Here is a 24,884-nt window from a genome sequence, read left to right as displayed (position 1 = left end):
ATATTAATAGGGTATTAAAAGTATCAACACAAGACAGAACAGAAACAATGGGTATTGAATAGAAGTGTTTGTAGAAAGCCTATTGGTCCATATTTCTTGATGCTTCTATATTGGAGCGGAGTCTTGAGGTGGGTAGAATATAGTTGTGAACTATATTCTATAATATAGTTCACAACTATATTCTACCCACCTCAAGACTCCGCTCCAATATAGAAGCATCAAGAAATATGGACCAATAGGCTTTCTACAAACACTTCTATTCAATACCCATTGTTTCTGTTCTGTCTTGTGTTGATACTTTTAATACCCTATTAATATCCCCTCCTGTTCTGTCTTGTGTTAATGCCACATCACCCTTCCCACCTCACTCAAATGTAGATATAATATCAGAGAGACGTAAGTTCTAATCAGTTGTGTATTTGTGAAGTCTTTGAAAATGTAATAAGTTTTACGAAACGCGCCCGTGTCGCGTCAGACTAGAAATATATATATATATATATATATATATATATATATATATATATATATATATATATATATATATATATATATATATATATATATATATATATATATACGTACATATACAAGAAATGCTGACAGGAATGCTCATAGCAGCATATAATTTCAAATTAGAAAGGGTTATTACAGTAAGGCGGAATGGTAGTTAAAGATCGTCATCTTGGAACCTATCAAAGTGGAATTTCCAGTCTGTAGTTAAGGATCTTCTCCGCTCCTAGAGAAGGTGACAGCAGCCGCTGACGTCCAAGGATTGCGAGGATCGTGGGCGGCTGTGGGCGGGATTGGGCGGCTGGTGTGTCACGTAAGGGCCGCCCCTCCGCCCACATTCGTCTGGAGTAGCCAGAGTGGACTCATCCTCCTCAATAGTGACAAATACACTATCCACGAGCCTCAGGTGAGTCCTATAGTGACTGGTGAATCCTGTGAGTAGTGAAGACAGGATTATACAGACGAGGAGTCACAATAACGTGGATGAAGAATGTTGACCAGACCACACACTACAAGGTGAAGGGACGACGACGACGTTTCGGTCCGTCCTGGACCATTCTCAAGTCGATTGTGTGATAATTGGACCATTATCACACATTCGACTTGATAAAAGTGGTCCAGGACGGACCGAAACGTCGTCTTCTCTTCATATCCTGGTCTGGTCAACATGGCAGCAGTAGAAACGTTTTCCCTTGTGAAACAGGTCTTGGAAAGGTGATTAGTGAGACCCAATGGCCTTCCTACCTACTTCTCCAGAGTAGTATTTGTAAGACCAAATCTTCGCTTTCCGTTTCCCATTTGCAGAGGAGACAAAACCAAATTAGTTAACTACCTAATCACTAAATTTCTAACTCTGCCTTTTGGCTGAAAGTGGCTCATACTTAGCCCTCTCTCCGCACACTTGACACACTAAACAAGCATTTTTTGTTTACTTTCAGATGTGTGGGTTGAAAGTCAAATGTTCAGTCAAGTTATTGTGCCTTTTCGTCTGTAAACACAAATTTTAACATAGGGGAATTGGTACTCCACATTCTCCCAACTGTTTCTAGTTACAAACTGATTTCAAACTAGACTATTAAATGCTCAGAATTTTTTTTCCACATATACCAACATATCTCTTTAATTATTCAACAATCTGTTGTCTTTCGTCAACACGACCGAATGTTGAAGCATTACATATTTCCATCTTATCGTTATCTTGTAACTTTGTATGAAAATTATTCTGGACTTTGTGAGAATTCAGAATAATAGTCTAACAAGATTTGTTAGTTAGCTAAATGAATTTTGAGGTTCAGATCCAAAATGTTTTTGGGGTTAGTGACAATAAATTATCCACTCTGAGTTATTTCATTTAGAATTACTATATATTTATCTGGAAAATATTCCATTGTTGCTAATTGCAGTTAGTTTACTCGTCTCTGATTATTTGCATCTGAATTTGCATCGAATCAACCAGCCTGTGCAACCTCCCGAAATATGCACTCAATATATCATCATATGCACTCAATGTATTATCATGTGCACTGAATCTATCATCATGTGCACTCAATCTATCATCATGTGCACTCAATCTATCATCATGTGCACTCAATCTATTATCATGTGCACTCAATCTATCATCATATGCACTCAATCTATCATCACGTGCACTCAATCTATCATGCGCACTCAATCTATCATCATGCGCACTCAATCTATCATATGCACTCAATCTATCATCATGTGCACTCAATCTATCACCATGTGCACTCAATCTATCATCATATGAACTCAATCTATCATCATATGCACTCAATCTATCATCATGCGCACTCAATCTATCATCATATGCACTCAATCTATCATCATATGCACTCAATCTATCATATGCACTGAATCTATCATCATGTGCACTGAATCTATCATCATATGCACTCAATCTATCATTATATGCACTCAATCTATCATCATGTGCACTCAATCAATCATTATATGCACTCAATCTATCATCATGTGCACTCAATCTGTCATCATGCGCACTCAATCGATCATCATGTGCACTCAGTCTATCATCATGCACACTCAATCTATCATCATATGCACTCAGTCTATCATCATGTGCACTCAATCTATCATCATGTGCACTCAGTCTATCATCATGCGCACTCAATCTACCATCATATGCACTCAATCTATCATCATGTGCACTCAATCTATCATTATATGCACTCAATCTATCATCATGCGCACTCAATCTATCATTATATGCACTCAATCTTTCATCATGTGCACTTAATCTATTATCATATGCACTCAATCTATCATCATGTGCACTCAATCTATCATCATGTGCACTCAATCTATCATCATATGCACTCAATCTATCATCATGTGCACTCAATCTATCATGTGCACTCAATCATCATATGCACTCAATCTATCATCATATGCACTCAATCTATCATGTGCATTCAATCTATCATCATATGCACTCACTCTATCATCATGTGCACTCAATCATAATATGCACTCAATCTATCATCATATGCACTCAATCTATTATCATATGCACTCAATCTACCATGTGCACTCAATCTATCATCATATGCACTCAATCTATCATCATATGCACTCAATCTATCATCATGTGCACTCAATCTATCATCATATGCACTCAATCTATCATCATATGCACTCAATCTATCATCATATGCACTCAATCTATCATCATGTGTACTCAATCTATTATCATGCGCACTCAATCTATCATCATATGCACTCAATCTATCATCATATGCACTCAATCTATCATCATGTGTACTCAATCTATTATCATGCGCACTCAATCTATCATCATGTGCACTCAATCTATCATCATATGCACTCAATCTATCATGTGCACTCAATCTATAATCATGTGCACTCAATCTATCATCATGTGCACTCAATCTATCATCATATGCACTCAATCTATCATGTGCACTCAATCTATCATCATATGCACTCAATCTATCATCATATGCACTCAATCTATCATCATGTGCACTCAATCTATCATCATATGCACTCAATCTATCATCATATGCACTCAATCTATCATCATATGCACTCAATCTATCATCATGTGTACTCAATCTATTATCATGTGCACTCAATCTATCATCATATGCACTCAATCTATCATCATATGCACTCAATCTATCATCATGTGTACTCAATCTATTATCATGCGCACTCAATCTATCATCATGTGCACTCAATCTATCATCATATGCACTCAATCTATCATGTGCACTCAATCTATAATCATGTGCACTCAATCTATCATCATGTGCACTCAATCTATCATCATATGCACTCAATCTATCATGTGCACTCAATCTATCATCATATGCACTCAATCTATCATCATATGCACTCAATCTGAGTGCACTGTCACTCTGTGTGCACTCTTTCCCCCTGCAGCTGGTGGACGGGTTGGTGCTATGGTCGTCTGTGTTGGAGGTGAAAAACATTAACACACAGGACTACACCCTCTACCGGTGTCACGCCCACAACGCCCACGGCTCCGACTCGGTGGTAGTGGCCCTCAACCCGCCCTCACGCCCACACCCACCTGTCAACTTTACCGTCAGTGTCTTAGACAGGGTTTTAGACGTTAATATAAGTGATAGAAAGATTGAATAATGGAGTTTAGGCTCTTTTCTCTTTCTCTCCAGTACACTAACACCTACCCTTCCTCCACCAGATAAACAAGATGGTAGGAGGGGAGGTGTGGGTGTCATGGGCACCTAACCTTGAGGGCGGCGCCCCTAGCGGCTACACCCTGAGGTATAGGCCAGCCGGGTCTTCTGTGTATCAAGTAAGTGTAATTGTGTACTTCTATGATGTCTTAAAATATTTGATTCCGTTTTGGTTCCTCGTTCCCAACGCTTAAATGGGAGTATTTTGAGGTGCTAATGTGGTCTTCTTGACGCAGTAAGTGGAGGTGTTAATGTGGTCTTCTTGACGCAGTAAGTGGAGGTGTTAATGTGGTCTTCTTGACGCAGTACGTGGAGGTGTTAATGTGGTCTTCTTGACGCAGTACGTGGAGGTGTTAATGGGGTCTTCTTGACGCAGTACGTGGAGGTGTTAATGGGGTCTTCTTGACGTAGTACGTGGAGGTGTTAATGTGGTCTTCTTGACGCAGTACGTGGAGGTGTCTGGAGGAGGGACGACGACGGCCAGGGTGACGGGACTCGCACCGGCTACGGAGTACACAGCCGCCATTCAGGCCACCAACGACCACGGCAGATCCCACTTCGTGTCCCTCTCCTTCTTCACTTTGCTTGGTGAGTCACTATCACCCTGCTGGTGGGTCACTACACTCCTGGTGAGTCACTATCACCCTCCTGGTGGGTCACTACACTCCTGGTGAGTCTCTATCACCCTCCTGGTGGGTCACTACACTCCTGGTGAGTCACTATCACCCTCCTGGTGGGTCACTACACTCCTGGTGAGTCACTATCACCCTGCTGGTGGGTCACTACACTCCTGGTGAGTCACTATCACCCTGCTGGTGGGTCACTACACTCCTGGTGAGTCACTATCACCCTCCTGGTGGGTCACTACACTCCTGGTGAGTCACTATCACCCTCCTGGTGGGTCACTATACTCCTGGTGAGTCACTATCACCCTCCTGGTGGGTCACTACACTCCTGGTGAGTCACTATCACCCTCCTGGTGGGTCACTATACTCCTGGTGAGTCACTATCACCCTCCTGGTGAGTCACTACACTCCTGGTGAGTCACTATCACCCTCCTGGTGAGTCACTACACTCCTGGTGGGTCACTACACTCCTGGTGAGTCACTATCACCCTCTTGGCGGGTCACTACACTCCTGGTGAGTCACTATCACCCTCCTGGTGGGTCACTATACTCCTGGTTAGTCACCACATTCCTACTGGGTCACTACACTCTTGGTGAGTCTCTATCACCCTCCTGGTGGGTCACTACACTCCTGGTGGGTCACCATCTTCAAGATGAATAACACATTTATCATAGCTCCTGATGAGTAGCACTTACCCCTCGTGGTATCTGATGACTCATACACTCACTCTGATGATATTTGATGAGTAAGATCATCATGGAGTTTTGGGGATTCACCTTCACAGCTTTTCGGTATCATATCACTCAAATCAAATCAAATTTCCTACCAAACCAACAGACAGGCATTAATTTTGTAATCTCCATCACAGTGAGCAAAATGAGAAACTTCAAGTGATGAAATGCATGGATTGGGAGTGTCTGATTGGACTGTAATACTGAGTGCAGTGATGCCCAGTCACTGATTATCAGTATGGCTGAGATTGTAATATTGGTCGAGAGTGCCTTAGGGTTTTCCAGTGGATCAAGTGAGAGTGAGAGAGAGAGAGAGAGAGAGAGAGAGAGAGAGAGAGAGAGAGAGAGAGAGAGAGAGAGAGAGAGAGAGAGAGAGAGAGAGAGACAGAGACAGAGACAGAGAGATTAGAGAGTTGAAAATAAATGATCCACAGCATGATTCACCTATTTAGAAACCACCTCTATTAAAGACTAACTAGAAAACAGGTCATGGTGGTAGGTCTTTAATAAGAGGAAGCTTTCTCCCTCTTTTTTTACTGACAGGAAAGTGACACAAGCGACTAAGGGTTGAATAACAATGTTTAGGTTAAAGACGCAGTGTCCTAGTGAGTGAGTGTGTGTGTGTGTGTGTGTGTGTGTGTGTGTGTGTGTGTGAGTGTGTGAGTGTGTGTGTGTGTGTGTGTGTGTGTGTGTGTGTGTGTGTGTGTGTGTGTGTGTGTGTGTGTGTGTGTGTGTGTGTGTGTGTGTGTGTGTGTGTGTGTGTGTGTGTGTGTGTGTGTGTGTGTGTGTGTGTGTGTGTGTGTGTGTGTGTGTGGGTGTGTGTGTGGGTGTGTGTGTGTGTATTTACTATTTGCGTCTGCAGAATCGACCTAATAGCTCTTGGATCCCACCTATATTTATATATATATATATATATATATTTTTTTTTTTTTTTTTTTTTTTTTTTTTTTTTTTTTTTTTTTTTTTTTTTTAAAAATAGGGAAGGGAGTACCACCTCTGGCTGGAAGAAGGGGGACCCATAGCCTCGGAGGAAACCACACATAACGCATTGGAGGGAATGTGGGTCCCCTCCAATACAGTTTCTGTGTGCTTTTCTCCTACCACCCCCTTCCCTTTTTTTTTTTTTTCCTTTATTGTGTATTTAAAGGTTACAAAACATACAAGACAAATGCCTAAAGGTTATGGATCTCTTGAAGCTCCTCCGCTTCTGGACAGGAACCGAGGACGCAGCAAGCATTTCCCCTCTGGATCGCCACACTGAGACGCTGAAATAAAAAACTAGAAGCCCTTGGGTCTCTGGTGACGTCAATGAGCTTGGACCCCAATTCCTTGAGAAATCCCAAGGCACTCTTGCCCCAGGGGCCATGCGTCTCAGACGCTATGGGAACAAAGAGGTATTGACCTTCCAGTCGCCTGTACTTGAGTGATTTTGCTGTTTCCCTGTGGTTGGCCGCCCCACCTGCTTGATCAGCTCCGAAGTGTACATAGGTGTCAGCCAGGGTGGATACACATGTGTAGTCCCACACCAACTGTCTACCCTCCTTCCATGAGTATATGGTGATGCCATCAGGGCGAAGTGCTGGGAAATCCGGGTTTTGGACCCCTAGGACGCGAGGTTCTCTCTCCGCCGGGCACCCAGCTGAGACGAGGCCCCTCTTGATGATGTCATTGACCTCGTTGTGTCTTGCATGCCAGCCCTTTGTGCTTCCGCAATGCAACCCATGCAGTCCGTATTGGTCTGCTTCCACCCTGTTGCAAATACACTTGTATTCAGTGTGAATTGGGGCACCAAGGCGGAGGGCCACTGCTACACGAAGGGATTCTGGATCTAGGCGCGTGCCCATTGCAGACATGGGTACTGCCAGGAGGAAGTCTCCTGCATGGGGGGCACGCACTGCTCTGAGGCGGGCTTTCTCCTTGTCTGATGTTGCGACGCTTAGCATGGCATCAGCTACTTTTTCCACTAGAGGGTGGTCCCAGCCGGACTGTTTGTGTTGTTTTGTTGGCTCTATAATGGTTGCTGGGGCTGCAAGAACATTCCACTGATTTGAACATTCAGTGAAAGCAGGATCGTGTATTCCTGCTGAATCTCTCAGGGTTGCAGGTAAAATATCTCTGACGAGGTCGTGCGATGCATGAGAGGAGGAAAGGAAGGCTGGTAGAGCAATTTGGGAGGCTGTGCGGACACCAAGGCCGCCGAGTCTTACAGGAAGGGTTGCTTGCTCCCACTGAGAGTCGTCCAATGGCAGGTTCAGGACTTTCACCAGCATGGACCTTAGAAGGGTGTCATACACATTTAACTTAGGGCTGCTGTAGGATGGAGAACATCTCAGAAAGTAGGTCAACTTAGGGAGAGACAGGCATCTTGTAAGGAGAAAGAGAGCATCATGGGCATCAATCTTGTCAATCCTGTCCTGCATTCTCTTTAGGTCAGTGATTTTTGCAGCCAGGACCTCCTCGATTGCTCGTGGGCCAATGGGGGCACCCAGGAGAGTGCAGTCCGGTGGTTCGACAACGAGAATGTCTGGAAGAGCATTTTGTATTTGCCCAGTGATGTCTGGGTTGCGGGAGATTATTTCACATTTGGATGCATTGAGAATGAGGCCTAAGGCTGCTCCCTGCTCCTGGATTTTCCTTATATCCCCCAATATGGTTTCCGGAGTTCCAGCTAGAGTGCCATCATCCAGGTACCAGATGTTTAGCTCGCTTGTCAGACTATCAGTGACCTCTTTGATAGCTAGGCAGAAAAGGAGGGGGGCTAAGGGGTCACCTTGTTGGACACCTTCACAGGAGTTTATTTCATGCTCCCCAAAAAGAAGCTTAGAGTCCCCACTGTAGCACGATCGGATGAATGGGTAAAGGGGACGGAAATGGTTGTGTACAGCCCTGAGGACAGCGTCTCGTCTGACTTGATTGAAGGCATTTTTTAAGTCAAGCTTTACTAGTGCCTTCTGGTCCGGGAGATCAACAATGTAAGCCCGCGCTGCATGTGCTGCAGCTTCACAACCTAGGGGAATCCCAAACCCGAGCTGATGAGGTTTCAGCAAGGTGGCTGCTTCCTGGCTGATAGATCTCACTGCAGCCTTAGCTACAAGGCGTCGGAGGGTGTTGCCAACGGCAATGGGCCTGATACCCCTATCCTTCTTCTTTAGAGCACAGAGTGCTGCTCCATAAAAGACAGGCCTGATGTCCTCAGGGATGCCGCCAGCCAAACACATGTTGGAGAATCTGGTAAGTTCCACTAGAAGATCCTTTGCAGCATCTCCAAGCACCGGGTTCAGCATTTGTTTGATGTGCTGGGGTCTTAGGCCTGTAAAGCCCCCTGCTGAACCTGTTGGGAAAGACATGGCTGCTTTGTACACCTCAGATTCTCGAACAGTCAAGGGTTCTATGCCAGCATTGTTTTCCTGGGGATCCCTGCTGCTGTCGGGGGCTCTGGGTGGGTGTTTGTCTTGAAGAGCCTCTGCTGTCGTGGCGTTCCTGGGGGCAATAGTGTCATCGCTGGTCATGATTCTGATGGCACCTGTGGTATTGCCCTCTTCTATTTTCCTGGTGATCTGTGCTCTCATTTTGTGGTTCTCAGATGAGTTATTGTTGGTCGTCCTGCGGCTGGTGTTCTTGGCACGAGGAGGGAGGCGGACCAGGTTGTCTGCTCTGGGGAATTCATTAAGAGCTCTGATTACAGAGGTTGCTAATGACTTGTCTCTCCTGGGCGGTAATGCTAGGCATGCATTCCCAAATAGAAGGAGATTGTGCCATGCTCCAATGGTTCTAGGAGCATTGTTGACCTTTGTCAGCAGACTGGTGAGTTTGGCTGCTGCTTGATGACGGGCAGCCTTGGGGATGTGGGGCAAGGTCCTGGTGGACGTCGCTTTGATTGCTTCAAGCAGATTATCTGCTGAAATGAAGTTGAGGGAGGTATTGTTCCTCGCTCCTGCAGCAGGTTGTCCATCGTCATTGCCCCGGGGCAGGCGCCTAGACCCTAGACAACCACCTGAATTGAGAGAATGATAGCGGACAGTTCCATTTGAATTGAGACGATACCGTCTGTCACACACTTGACAGTTCCCTCTTGGGTGGCCATCTTCTTGGCTGGAAAGAGGCTGTGTGTCAGGTGCGACATGTGCCATGCCTAGATGTGATGACGCCTGGCTGCCCGCTGAGTGCACCCTCTCCTTCCCAGATGGAGAGTAACACGGCAAGCATTACCCTCCTGGGGGGGTTGGGCATGGCCTGGGCACCGTGTGTGGGTAGGCTGTGTGTTGATGGGCGGCTGGCTGGGTAGGGCGCAGGTAGCGGGGTGGGGGAAGATGGCGGGCGGGGGTGGTGGAGGGTGGGCACGCGAGGGAGGCCGCCGTCACACTTGTTACACACTATCAAACACTCGGGGAAATCACTAGTGCACTTTGTTTTTAACACTACACTCACCGATTTGCTTATGAACGCACTAACTTTCCACTAACATCACTGTAGGCAGCTCGAGAGCCTCCCCCATCACTCCCCCCTTCCCCCGTACCCCGCCTTGGGGGCTGGTGGGTGGCGGCACTGAGACGGCGGCGACCCTCCCCTCACCCTCACCCATACACTGTACCTGCCTCGCCATACACAAAGCTCAGACAACGCACCTTTCAACGTTCATAGTGTTGGAATGAAGGAGATACGGTTCTTCTTGTCACCCCCGGGGCCTTCAGCAGGTATTCATACCTACACAGGTCAAGTCTTGGCTGGCTCAGGCATCGTGATCCTCGTTGAAATTGGTTCAAGTGTAGGACCTTGCTCACCACGTGTCCGTCCCCCTCCTCCGTCCTCAATCTTGTATATATATATATATATATATATATATATATATATATATATATGTATATATATATATATATATATATATATATATATATTATATATATTTTTAATTTATAAATCTCATAAATCCTGTCCTGTACACGACAAAGTGAATTATTTAGAATAAAGTATTTTATAGAAGATGAAATAAATATCGCTGCAATTGCCAGCTCAATAAATTACCCAACTATAGGACAGCAACAAGCAATATCAGATCTATTTTCCCTAAAAAAGTAATTACGACAAATTGATCTATTCTCCCTCTGGTGCTCAGGAAAAACCGACGGTCCGACTAGTCTCCAAGGCCTGGCAGGCGCCACTAGCAAGCTGCCGACGGGGACCTTAGCGGCCAAACCTGCCGAAGGCGCTGACAATCTCAGTGACGAGGATAGGGATGAGGATGGTGGTTCCAGGGTGCCTCGTCTCATCCTCCTTATTATGACCCTCACGGGCGCGGCTCTCCTAGCCCTCAACATCTCCATCATCGCTTGTTTCGTTAGACGACGAGCTATGAACAGGCACCCTTCTGGTAAGTCCGTTTTCGAATTCTCAGAAAATCTGAGAACCCGAAAAGAATCCTGTTGGATTGATATATTAACTATTTGTACGTATATTACCTGGGGTACATATATAAACTATAGCAAGCTTGAACATTGTAAGGCCTGGTATAGCATATATGTGATATATTAGGGGGCTAAGATAGTGTGTTGACTAATCCACACACTTGAAAATGAAGGGACGACGACGTTTCGGTCCGTCCTGGACCATTCTCAAGTCGATTGTGTCTTCATTTTCGTCCCTTCACTTTCTATTGTTTGGATTGGTCAACATACTTCAGCCACGTTATTGTGACTCCTCGCCTGAAAGATAGTGTGCATTAGGCCTAGGATTGTTAAGAGACGTTAGGTTCTGTATTTACATTACGGTTAGACAAGTTTCTTTTTTGTCTGAATTCATTAATGCTTTTTTTTTTTTTTTTTTGCAGGGATATTCTTGCGCGGGTTCTAAGCCTCTGGCTGGCCCACTAAGTGTTGCTTGTTTCTGTTTTACTTGGGCGGAGTATGAGTATTTATGACTCGTATGGTCGCTTCAGTAAGATTTTGTCATTAATGCTAAAGTCAACGTTCTGGTGGACCTTCACTATCATGGTATTTCGACTAAATATATATGTATAAGAGCTTCATGTCCCCTACAAAACTAATAAAATATAAAATATCTGCCACCATAACATCTTTGCCATTGACGTTACATTGACTATTTGTTGACATTTTAGTGTTTGGAACAATGTGATGAATGGCATTAAAAAAAAGCTCCTCCATATCCCTGTGATATAGTTTAGGATTACGTTCGTAATACGTTTGTTCTCTGCTGTTTTGATTACAATGTTTGGTGATATATATTGAAGGCTGGTGGCCCTTAGGTAAATTTAAAACAAAACTAAATTGTTTGAATTGTAAATTGTAAGTGGTATTTAATGTATGTAAAAAAAAATTGTAAATTGAATTGAATTGTTTAAATTGTAAAAATTAAAAAAAAATTATTGTTTGGGATCTTGAATGTGTGATACAAGTTACTGTCTGTTTCTTGTTCCATTGTGATAGATCCTCATTTGAGGTTATCTTGAGTTGATTTCGGGGCTTTAGAGTCCCCACGGCCCGGTCTCCACCCCCAGGAAGCAGCCCGTGACAGCTGACTAACTCCCAGGTACCTATTTATTGCTAGATAACAGAGGCATTAAGGTGAAAGAAACTCTGCCCATCTGTTTCCTCTAGCGCCGGGAATCGAAACCCGATCCCCAGGACTACGCATCCAACGTGCTGTCCACTCAGCTACCAGCGCCCCATGAGTGTGTATATGTATGTCTATCTCTCTCATTCTCTAGAGAGAATGAGAGAGACTATTCATTAGCATCAACATAAAAACTATTAGCAGCTGCAGAGATACACAGAATGTCTCACCACAAGAAGGTTTAGTCGAGGACCGGGCCGCGGGAACGCTAAGCCCCGAAATCCCCTCAAAATAACAATGTCTCTCATCTTCCCTCGCAGGGGCGTCCTCATCCAAGACGGCTTCACTGGGGACCTTCGGAGTCACACCAGCTTCTACTCCGGGCGTCCACCCTAGCGAAGTCTTCCTCTCCCTCAATACCATGTCCTCCAACGACCCTTCTCTCTCACCCTCAGAGTATCAGGTAGGTTAATCTCTCACCCTCAGAGTATCAGGGATGTCCCTCTCACCCTCAGTGTATCAAGTAGGTTAATCACTCACCCTCAGAGTATCAGGTAGGTTCCTCTCTCACCCTCAGAGTATCAGGTAGGTTAATCACTCCCCCTCAGAGTATCAGGTAGGTTAATCACTCACCCTCAGAGTATCAGGAATGTCCCCCTCACCCCTCAAAGTATCAGGTAGGTTAATCACTCACCCTCAGAGTATCATGTAGGTTCCTCTCTCACCCTCAGAGTATCAGGTAGGTTAATCACTCACCCTCAGAGTATCAGGTAGGTTAATCACTCACCCTCAGAGTATCAGGTAGGTTAATCACTCACCCTCAGAGTATCAGGTAGGTTAATCACTCACCCTCAGAGTATCAGGTAGGTTAATCACTCACCATGAGAGTATCAGGTAGGTTAATCACTCACATAATACCAGATATGTATCTTATTTCTTATCAGTGTATCAGGTACGGTCCTCGCTCACCAACTTCAAGCTGTCGACGTTCTATAGGTAAGTTATAACACATATGCTAGCATAAAATACATATTTATCGCATGTGCTAACTAAAAATACATATTTTAATGCACATACTAACATAAAATCCATTTTATACCACACATACTAACCTAAAATCCATTTTATAGCACACATACTAACCTAAAATCCATTTTATAACACACATACTAACATAAATTCCATTTTATAACACACATACTAACCTAAAATCCATTTTATAACACACATACTAACATAAAATCCATTTTATTGCACACATACTAACATAAAATCCATTTTATAGCCCACATACTAACCTAAAATCCATTTTATAACACACATACTAACATAAAATACATATTATACCACACATACTAACATAAAATCCATTTTATTGCACACATACTAACATAAAATCCATTTTATAACACACATACTAACCTAAAATCCATTTTATAACACACATACTAACATAAAATCCATTTTATTGCACACATACTAACATAAAATCCATTTTATAGCCCACATACTAACCTAAAATCCATTTTATAACACACATACTAACATAAAATCCATTTTATTGCACACATACTAACCTAAAATCCCTTTTATAACACACATTCTAACCTAAAAACCATTTTATAACACACATTCTAACCTAAAAACCATTTTATAACACACATTCTAACCTAAAAACCATTTTATAACACACATTCTAACCTAAAAACCATTTTATAACACACATTCTAACCTAAAATCCATTTTATAACACACATTCTAACCTAAAATCCATTTTATAACACACATAATATTTGATGCACTAACGTCGAAAGTGATCTGTTTTTATTCCTTTAGTTACGGGTTACAGAGTTGATTTAAGGTGAATTATCACTGAACGTGATCTCTGTGATTGGCTGCCTGACGGCGCGGCTTCAGGACACGAGTTTAACTAGACAATTATCAGCTTTCCTATAATAATGTTTACTGATCTGTGCGAAAATCATTTGAGTAGAATAGGGATCGAACCAGCGTTCTGGGATTCCCTAGACGCGTATCTTTACCCACTGGATCAGGATTTGTGATATGTTAAGCTGTTGTGATTTGATTGTGTATTTACTGATTTCTCTTGAAGTGATACTGTGTTTCTGCTTGGGGGATTACACTGTCACCTGCTTGGTCTGGTCGATACAGTAAGAGCTTCTTGCATGGTCGTTGTTCGATCCTCGATGGTCAAGTGGTTGGACACCATTCCTTCACAGCGTCCTTAGATTCCAGTGCTTTTTCTTGATATCTGAGCTTTTTGTTATGATATCTTGAGGTTATCTTGAGATGATTTCGGGGCTTTAGTGTCCCCGCGGTCCGGTCCTCGACCAGGCCTCCACCCACAGGAAGCAGCCCGTGACAGCTGACTAACTCCCAGGTACCTATTTACTGCTAGGTAACAGGGGCATTCAGGGTGAAAGAAACTTTGATATTCCTACTTATTGTCCTCAAGTCCCAGCTTTTTGTCCTTTTATTCTAGCTTTTTGTCCTCATATTCTAACTCATTGACATCATATCCCAGCTCCTTTTTTTCATATTCCAGTTTTTTGTCCTCATATCCCAGCTCCTTGTCCTCATTCCTAAGTTTCTTGTCATCATATCTTATCTCTCTGTCCTCTTATTCCAGTTTCTTGCCCTAATATCCCAGCTCCTTATCCTAATATCCCAGCTCCTTGTCCTAATATCCCAGCTCCTTGTCCTGATATCCCAGCTCCTTGCCCTAATATCCCAGCTCCTTGTCCTAATATCCCAGCTCCTTGTCCTAATATCCCAGCTCCTTGTCCTAATATCCCAGCTCCTTGTCCTCATACCCCAGGTTCTTTTCCTCGTATCCCAGCTACTTTTATATCCTAACATCCCTTCCGAGCGCAATATAGCCATTCTGGATTAGTAATTTCTTCTGATAATTACCAAAATTATGTGGCCAGTCTCACAGTGTAGCTATGTTTACACTCCCGGGTTATTATATATATAATATATATTATATAATATATATATATATATATATATATATATATATATATATATATATATATATATATATATATATATATATATATATTCCCGGGTTAATGTCTTGTTACGATGTTCTAAAAATATAAAATTGTCAATTACCTGAAAGGTTTCATAATGCTTTGACAAGTCTATCTGTTTATGGAATGGTCTCGCTACAAAATAGATAGATTATGAATGTTACATAATAAACTCATTTTGTTTCGAATGTATTTCTTTTATTGCAGTTAATCTTTACAAAGTGCATCGAAATTTATATCATTTTTTAATGTTAATTTGTCATTAAAATTCTGTATGTAGTGCCCTCTGGAGGTGACAACTAGTATTTAGTTTATTTCAAATATTCTTTATTTTCCGATTTCAAAATCAGGTTTTTAGAAAAAGGTATTATTCATTTTAAAATTATCATTATAAATATTAAATGCATAATAGTATGTCCTTTCTTGTAATATATTCACTGTCGACCAAACCACACACTAGAAAGTGAAGGGACGAGTGTGTGGTCTAGTTCATATTTCATATATTTCACATATTTCAACTACGTTATTGTGACACACACAGAGATCACACTAACGTGATGCATCAAATGAACAAATCCACAAGGGCCGTGACGAGGATTCGAACCTGCGTCCGGGAGCATCCCAGACACTCAGTCGATTAAGGCAGTGTCTGGGATGCTCCCGGACGCAGGTTCGAATCCTCGTCACGGCCCTGGTAGAGTTGTACGCTATTGTGACTTCTCATCTGCATATTCACTGTCATAAAACTCACATTACGACACGAGTCAGGAGTCACTGTCGACTATGAACCTTTGATGTCATGAAAACATGTTCTTGTCATGAAGATGACATAAACATGACATGAACATGTTTACATTAAACTTTTCGTTGAAACAAAAAGCGTAGTCAATGACTAGCTTCTCTATTGTCGTTAGAGACGAGGGGGTCAGCTTCACGAAGCAGTTATGCAAGCACTTACGAACCTGGGCCAGATTCACGAAGCAGTTACGCAAGCACTTACGAACGTGTACATCTTTCCTCAATCTTTGACGGCTTTGGTTACATTTATTAAACAGTTTACAAGCATGAAAACTTGCAAATCAACTGTTGTTATTGTTATAAACAGCCTCCTGGTGCTTCGGAGCTCATTAACTGTTTAATAATTGTAAACAAAGCCGCCAAAGATTGAGAAAAGATGTACAGGTTCGTAACTGCTTCATGAATCTGGCCCCAAGCTTCTGAACTAATAGATTACGTTATTGGTGTTATCATAACCAATATTTCAATTGGAACCTGTTAAGGATACTGACGGTTTACAAACGTCTACGTTTTTCCTATGCTGTTGACTCGATAGGTTAGGTGGGATGGTTAGGTTCGTCCGTTTCAGGTTTACCTAAAAGGGTGGATTTCTTACGGAGCTGCAAATTAAGAAAACGGGATGCATAATAAGTAGTCAAAATCCTTCAAAATATACTCGTAAAACGGGATGTATAATAAGTAGTCAAAATCCTTCAAAATATACTCGTAGTATGTATAATAAGTAGTCAAAATGTAAAGTACTGGCCTCATACTAATACTATTTTGTAAATACTGTACTAAAGTACAGTATTTACAAGAATACTGGCCTCCGTCAGCAGTATTTTTCAACAGGCCATTTTTCTTCTGCAGAACGGCGAGAGACCGCATCACGCAGGCGATGAAGCTGTACAACGCCCCGTCGAAGCTGACTCTCCGTCGTCCAACAGAACCGCGTCGCCTGCGGAGGCCGAAGCGTCGCATTTCGATCACGACTTGGTCAATTTCCCCACCGAGCCGGATGTGTGTTCTTTAGGGTCGAGTGTGTACGACAATGTTCCTCCAGATGGCCCTCGGAGGAGGAGGACGAGTTCCGACACCTATCCGGCCGACGACCAGTTCTCTCTCTGCTCCGACCGCAGCACCAACTCCCACCACGTCTATTCCCAAGGCTTCCTCCGTCCATTGTCCTCACTGGGAGGCGTTCAGCAGCCGCAGCAGGCGACGCCGCAGCTGATTCAAGACACTCTCCACGCCCTCCCACGCCACTCCCAGCAACAACACCTGCTTCGTTTGGCCCAGGCACAGCAACTGTTCCTGCATACACCTCAACAACACCTCCACAACTTGCAAATATCACAATACCACAATAATGCACAACCACGACACCACAGCCCGCGGGAAACACGGCAGCACAAACCACAATCGTCCGAAGAGCAAAAATATAGCCCACAACGAACGCAACATCAGAATAACAAGCCATTGCAACAGCATAATCAACAAGGAACACAGAATTCACAATCACCGGAGGAACACCAGCATCCACGAAGCCAGCATCAGCTTCCAGCATCACACGAGCGAGAGTTGCAGCTCACATCACATCTGCAACAGCCACGAAGGCGGTCATTGCAAAATCCAACCCATATGCGTTCACAATCGTGCCATATAAAGCAGCAAACGGACCCGAACGCACAGCCGCAGCAACTGCATCCGGGCGAACAGTCCCCCAAACAGCGTAGCTCGCCAGAGTCGCAAACACGTTCACAGCAACACCTAAAGCAAACACGCTCTCACCAAACACACACACGGAAACCACAACCACACACACAGTCTCCACTCCAACAGACACCACGATCACATTCCTCCAAAGAACAGTCGCCACAGACGTTGCTACAGCAAGCAAATTTCCAAAAGCTGCCTTCGGAAGCATTGACTGAGCCGCCAGCTTACTCCAACTTGAATCCTATTGATTTGTTCTCTTTCAAACCAGATAATTATCACGTGGACTACAGACAATCGCTTTCAAAAGGTAAGTTAACATGACGTGAGAAATTGTTTGCTTTCATACGTATCTCATAATGTAATTAATGTTTTTAAAAAATTCTGGTATTAGCGGATAATTTTTCGATTTATTAACTCTTAAAGCTAAGCGAAGCATATCTGTACGTTCACAGTAATTAGAAATCATCTATTGATTTTTTGAAAATCATTCTAATATTATACTTTATTTTTTAAAGTTGTCAGTAACGGTATTATTATCTAGTTCCATACCTAAATGCTGAAAATATTTATAATTGGAAATGTGTCATTTAATGTTTACATTTAATGTAAACATTTGGTATAGAATATCTTGCAGGTACACACTAGTTTCAACCCTTTCTTACGTAGATCAGGAGTCACAATAACATGGCTGAAAAAATGCTGACCAAACCACACACTAGAAAGTGAAGAGACGAGGATGTTTCGCTCCGTCCTGGACCATTCTCAAATCGATTGTGTCATTGTCATTGTTTTGATTGTGTCGAAACGTTTTGCCGTCACTTCACTATCTAGTGTGTGGCTTGATCAAACAACCCTTTCTTATATTTGGCACCCATTTAGGAGGCGGCCCTGCCGGCTACAGCACCCTTGGCACCCGACGTCGTCGCCAAACTCCCACGCACTTCGCAACGCTCCAGAGACCTCGGTCATCCAGGACGCAGACGAAGCAAAACACCAATAGTAAATCCCATGTTCCGGACGAGCCATGTCCCCCCGATACCTTCCAGATGACGCCCTTCCGGTTCGAGATCGAGGAGACCTTCTGTCCCTCCAGCGGTGTCCCATCGCAGCAAGAGAACAGTGGGTCTTCAGGCTATAGCAGCAGTCCACCCCACGACACGGGCCCCAGTGCTCAGGAGCCAGACCAAAGGGCCACAATTCCTCAGAATCAAAAAGATACCGTTGAGGCTAATAGTCCGATGGATAATCCTCGTGTCTTCGAAGACATCACTTCGACTAACGCTTCGAAAGGACACATAGCAGCTTCACGTATCCAAGCTTCACTGGAACATGAAGCTGACACACAAGATACATCAAGGAAACCTCGCGAACACAACAACACAGCGCCTCAGAACGACAGATAAACACCACGTAGCAACACATTATTTTTTTGCAACGGCAGGCAACAAAATTTTTGTGTTATATGAATCAAAAATATTTTTGTTAACATTGTTTGCTGGTGCCCCCCTGTGTATTATGCACTTAATTATCAAAAATGTGACCTAACTGTGATAATATACACTGACTTGAGTTGCCAAAAAATTTTTTGCACAAATCTGAGCAATCGAATACGAAAATTATGAACACGTGCAGACTTTGTTGACAAGTGTGAATATTCTGACCTTCAGTTTGTCAGACCACCAGGCAAGGAAGAGTGTCATAAAATGATAAGAAGTGTGTCATAAAATGATAAGAAGTGTGTCATAAAATGATAAGAAGTGTGTCATAAAATGATAAGAAGTGTCATAAAATGATAAGAAGTGTGTCATAAAATGATAAGAAGTGTGTCATAAAATGATAAGAAGTGTGTCATAAAATGATAAGAAGTGTGTCATGATCAAGGTCAAGAAGTGTGTCAAGAGGACCGTCAAGACCTTCACCATATCATCAGCTATTATCTTTAAACAAAGAGTGAACTGACCTTAGAGAAACCAATCGTGTTTATTACGTAAAGCTTGGTCCAGTTCTCTTCTTTCCTTGCCCCCGCCGCCCACAAAGCTGTAGGTATCGCTCTAAGCTCCTACGCTTACTTGGTGTATAACTCTTCATATATACATATATACATGTAAGCATATAAAATGTATATAGGCGTGTAAAGGAGGATTGTATGTGTAAGTTCTTTTGACTTTTTGAGTGAATATATGAGAGGAGTATTTTGCTGTTCAAGTTTTAACATGTGTTAAAAGTATATATATATATATATATATATATATATATATATATATATATATATATATATATATATATATATATATATATATATATATATATATATATATATATATTCATATTTCTCTGTGGACTTTCCGCATATATATATATATATATATATATATATATATATATATATATATATATATATATATATATATATATATATATATATATATATATATATATATGACATGTTGCTTGTTTAAGAAACGGTTTTCATATAAACAACAGAATCAAATCAAGTCTCCCTCAGTATACAGGTGTGGGTTAAACCATTAAGGTGACAAAGACACTTCAGCTGTTTATCTTAACTTCCCGCAAACAACTCCATTTCTATCAATCAACCGGATGTCTTAATGTTACCAAGATGGCATTTTCCTTTAAAGAGATTCTTCCGGCTGTTATCAACATTTCTTGTAAGTTTATAAAAATATTAAACTTGATGTATAATTTGGTAATTCATGTGTTTTATTTTCATTTTGTGAGGAGAATATTTATTTATTTCTTTATTAGGCACTGTAGATTGCTGTATACCAATGGAGGTCACTGTAGTGTATACTGTAGAGTATCACTGTAAACTACAGTAAACCACTTGTGTACCTCTTTGGTGTACTGTTTGTCAAGATGAAAAGGATAGCTTGACCTAAAATACAGTTCATTTTAAAAATATATTTGCATCAGTTACTTGAACACCAATTCCATGATTCTAACACACACAGTTAGTATAAATTTTAATAATAAATGTTAATAAAATGTTAATAAAAAATTTAATAATACAAACACTACAAACACACGTGTTTACAAACACACGTGTTTACAAACACGAAACGTAAACATCTTTCCTCAAAGATGGCGGCTTTGTTTACATTTATTAATCAGCTTATGAGTTATGCAGCACTTAGAGGTTGTTTATACAATAATAACCTTGTGTTGTGAAGTTTCTAAACACTTAAACTGTTTAATACATACAAGCAAAGCCGGTATGATTGATGAAAGATATAAAGGTTTCGTAAGAGGTTGCATAAATGCTTGATAAATCTTGGGCTTGATTATCATGAGAATTACAATGAAAAACTGTACATTAGGCATAATAGTTATACTGAAACCATTTCAATGAGAATTTGATAATTGTGATATGCTAAAACCAGTATGATAATTTTAGTAAATTAATTGAAATACGATAATTTCAATATGATAATTACGATAAGATAATTCCATTAATATTATTATTACAATAACATAATTGCAAAAGGACAACTTGAGTATGATAATTTCAGTATCATAACTCCAACACGATAGCTACAATACAATACTTACAATACGATAATTACAATAATTTGCAACTCTGCTATATTTACAGCAGCTCTATTCATTTTAATGTCCCGTCACTGTGGACCCAAAATGAATGACTGGAAATATTTACAGACTGATGGATGGGCAGATAATTGTACATTTATATCTCATGATTTATGCACATTTCAAACATTATTTTAAACACTACCAATGAGTTTGTAAGTTTTAAAATGCTCACTGCTCATTTATATTAATAACAATTTGGTTTGTAAGGACAGGAAGCCTTTATATATATATATATATATATATATATATATATATATATATATATATATATATATATATATATATATATATATATATATATATATGTTGTACCTAGTAGCCAGAACGTCGTACTCGGCCTGCTATGCAATGCCCGATTTGCCTAATAAGCCAAGATTTCCAGAATTAATATATTTTCTAAATTTTTTTTCTTATGAAATGATAAAGCTACCCATTTCATTATGAATGAGGTCAATTTTATTATTGGAGTTAAAATTAACGTAGATATATGACCGAACCTAACCAACCCTACCTAACCTAACCTAACCTAACCTATCTTTATAGGTTAGGTTAGGTTAGGTAGCCGAAAAAGTTAGGTTAGGTTAGGTTCAGTAGGTTAGGTAGTCGAAAAACAACTAATTCATGAAAACTAGGCTTATTAGGCAAATCGGGCCTTGCATAGTAGGCTGAGAAGTGCGTTCTGGCTACTAGGTACGACATATATATATATATATATATATATATATATATATATATATATATATATATATATATATATATATATATATATATATATATATATATATATATATATATATATCGACTGCATCTTGTCTGGTACAGTATGTGGTATGTTGCGTTAGAAGACACAACATACAAATTGGAATATGAGGATGAGAAACTGAGACATGAGGCCAAGAAATTGAGATAGATGGTGAGAAAGAACAGTTGCAACTTGTAAGACCAATGGGGAATGAGTTCTGATGCTGAGAAAATGTCTAAATACCTCACCGATGGATGAGAGATCAAGAAGCTGCATTTGGACACGAAGATGCTGTAAAAAAGCATCACTCAACCTCTCAGATCATTGGGGTATCGAACGTCGACCCCGCAAGAAGTGAGCCCCATCACTGTTCCAAGTAGATACATCCAACAGTACAGTTAAAAAGCCGCTGTTATTTCGACTCTTACACGCTGTTTAAAATGTCCTCATCGATATTCCCTTCCAATACTTTTTTGTCGTGAAATTCGGATATTCCCCCACCAGGAGGAGTCCGCCTTTCTCCTGTGAGATTCACACCTCGCTACTCCTCCTGAATTTCCTGATTTCCCTCACGCGAAAGCCTTCAGGGGAAGTAATATAATATAAAATTGTGTTCAGGAGAGAGTTGCAAGTGTCGCAAATCTTGGTCATAGCTTCCCTGTCGACACCTACAGTCAGTACAATCGTTTAAACGTCTTGAATGTGTTGACCAGACCACACACTAGAAGGTGAAGGGACGACGACGTTTCGGTCCGTCCTGGACCATTCTCAAGTCGGTTCTTGAAACCGAATACCCAGATATCACACAATGTAGACGCGTGTTTATTTTGACGTATTTTACGACGTAGCGACGTTACGACATCGCTACATCACAGTAATGGTAATTTTCAGCCTTCATCAACTAAAAATACTAAACATGACACAGATAAATCACATTAACGTTATATCTCAAAGCACAAAGCCACAGAAGCCTTGCTAAGGGATCGAACCTGTGTGCTTGGTGACCCCCATACACGCTCTAGTTAAAGCATGTCTTTACATGTTCTTCCAGACATGTCGTGGACCCATAGGACTACGAATCCTGAGCGCTGTACACTCAGCCGTCAGGCCCCGTGGACCTGTGCGTGTGTGAGAGGAGAAATATATGTTCTTTTTACTGTTTAAAAAATTCGATCGTGTGCCATTACGCAAGACAACCGATGGTTATAGAGGCGGGGCCCAAGAGCTAAAAACTCGATTTGTCACGTACAAATTGTAAAAAAAAAATAGCAAATACATATACACACGCAAACACAAACATGCACATATTTTGATAGAGGGAGAGAGAGAGAGAGAGAGAGAGAGAGAGAGAGAGAGAGAGAGAGAGAGAGAGAGAGAGAGAGAGAGAGAGAGAGAGAGAGAGAGAGAGAGAGAGAGAGAGAGACAGAGACAGAGAGAGACAGAGAGAGACAGAGACAGAGAGAGACAGAGAGAGAGAGACAGAGAGAGACAGAGAGAGACAGAGAGACAGAGACAGAGAGACAGAGACAGAGAGAGACAGAGAGAGACAGAGAGACAGAGAGAAACAGAGAGAGAAACAGAGAGACAGAGAGAGACAGAGAGAAACAGAGAGAGACAGAGAAACAGAGAGAGACAGAGAGACAGAGAGAGACAGAGAGAAACAGAGAGAGAAACAGAGAGACAGAGACAGAGAGAGACAGAGACAGAGAGAGACAGAGAGAAACAGAGAGACAGAGACAGAGAGAAACAGAGAGAGAGAGAGACAGAGAAGAAGAACACATAAACGCAACAATGCGTGACAAAATGAAGGCTTGCATGCCACAGCAAGACCAGAACAGGGGGGAAGGTGGTGCTGGTGGTGCAAGGGTTCAGACTGAAAGCACAACATTCCTCCACACTTATTGTAATTCCAGACGCAACACAACAACACAAGTTTCGGAAATCTAGTTCTACACGGTCATGTTGACCAGACCACACACTAGAAATTGAAGGGACGACGACGTTTCGGTCCGTCCTGGACCATTCTCAAGTCGATTGTCGTGTACACGGTCATGTATTTCTCATTTTACAAACGTTCTCCATCCACAGTCCCCCCCCCCCACACACTCCCTGACTGTTTTAGGGACAAGCTGGGTTCACAGTTTACTCGATCCAACGCTGCTTGGCTCCGCAGCGTGATTGGTTAATGTCTGACAGGAACCACCAATTATTGAGGGTTGCACAGCTGACTTGGTCGACAGCTAACTGGGTCACAACAAATGAATTTGACAATAGCTGACTGGGGCAACAGTTAACTTGGTCAACAGCTGACTGAATTATTTGATGACAGGGATATCAGTTGACTGGGTTAACAATTGACTGAGTGTTAACACTCAGTGTTAACTGAATAGGTCAAACGCTGAATAGATTTACAGCTGCCTAGGTTAACTGTTAACTGGGTGAATAGTTTATTTGATCAATAGCTGATTGGATAATAACTGACTGGGTTAACAGCTGATTAGGCCAACAGCTGATTGGGTCAACAGCCAACTTGGTCAGCAGGTGATTGGATCAACAGCTAACTGGCTTAACAGCTGACTGGATAAATAGCAGTCAGATCAAACTCAATAGGTTCAGGCCCCACTTTCGAGATGTAAACAAAACAGCATCAATTCATACACAGGAGATCCAGTAGTGTCTCAGGAGATATAATGAGTATCAACTACCACTTTGCTAGTCCAGCCACTTGGGCTGGTTAGTACAGTGGAGGCTTCGCATCAGGCAGTTCGGCGTTCGATACCCGAAGGTCCCACTGAATGGCTACCATCCATTCTGTCGAATT

General features: G+C 41.7%; 1 protein-coding gene across 1 annotated transcript in view; it reads left to right on the top strand.

The window, feature by feature from the left end:
• Nucleotides 1-19,921, top strand: part of LOC123774449 (nephrin) — a 112,744-nt gene extending 92,823 nt beyond the window's left edge. Inside the window, exons 17-24 of the mRNA XM_069307960.1 lie at nt 741-916; nt 3,955-4,119; nt 4,238-4,351; nt 4,679-4,820; nt 10,704-10,958; nt 12,478-12,620; nt 16,861-18,016; nt 18,589-19,921. Of these exons, the coding sequence (XP_069164061.1) occupies nt 741-916; nt 3,955-4,119; nt 4,238-4,351; nt 4,679-4,820; nt 10,704-10,958; nt 12,478-12,620; nt 16,861-18,016; nt 18,589-19,112 (2,675 nt within the window). The 3' untranslated portion in view covers nt 19,113-19,921. The remainder of the gene's footprint in view (nt 1-740; nt 917-3,954; nt 4,120-4,237; nt 4,352-4,678; nt 4,821-10,703; nt 10,959-12,477; nt 12,621-16,860; nt 18,017-18,588) is intronic.
• The last annotated feature ends 4,963 nt before the right edge of the window (nt 19,922-24,884 follow it).

Source organism: Procambarus clarkii, chromosome 61 (genome assembly GCF_040958095.1).
Source record: "Procambarus clarkii isolate CNS0578487 chromosome 61, FALCON_Pclarkii_2.0, whole genome shotgun sequence".
In the NCBI taxonomy this organism is placed as follows: Eukaryota; Metazoa; Arthropoda; class Malacostraca; order Decapoda; family Cambaridae; genus Procambarus; species Procambarus clarkii.
Note: the sequence above shows the minus strand (reverse complement) of the source record. Positions and strands in the feature narration are given on the sequence as shown.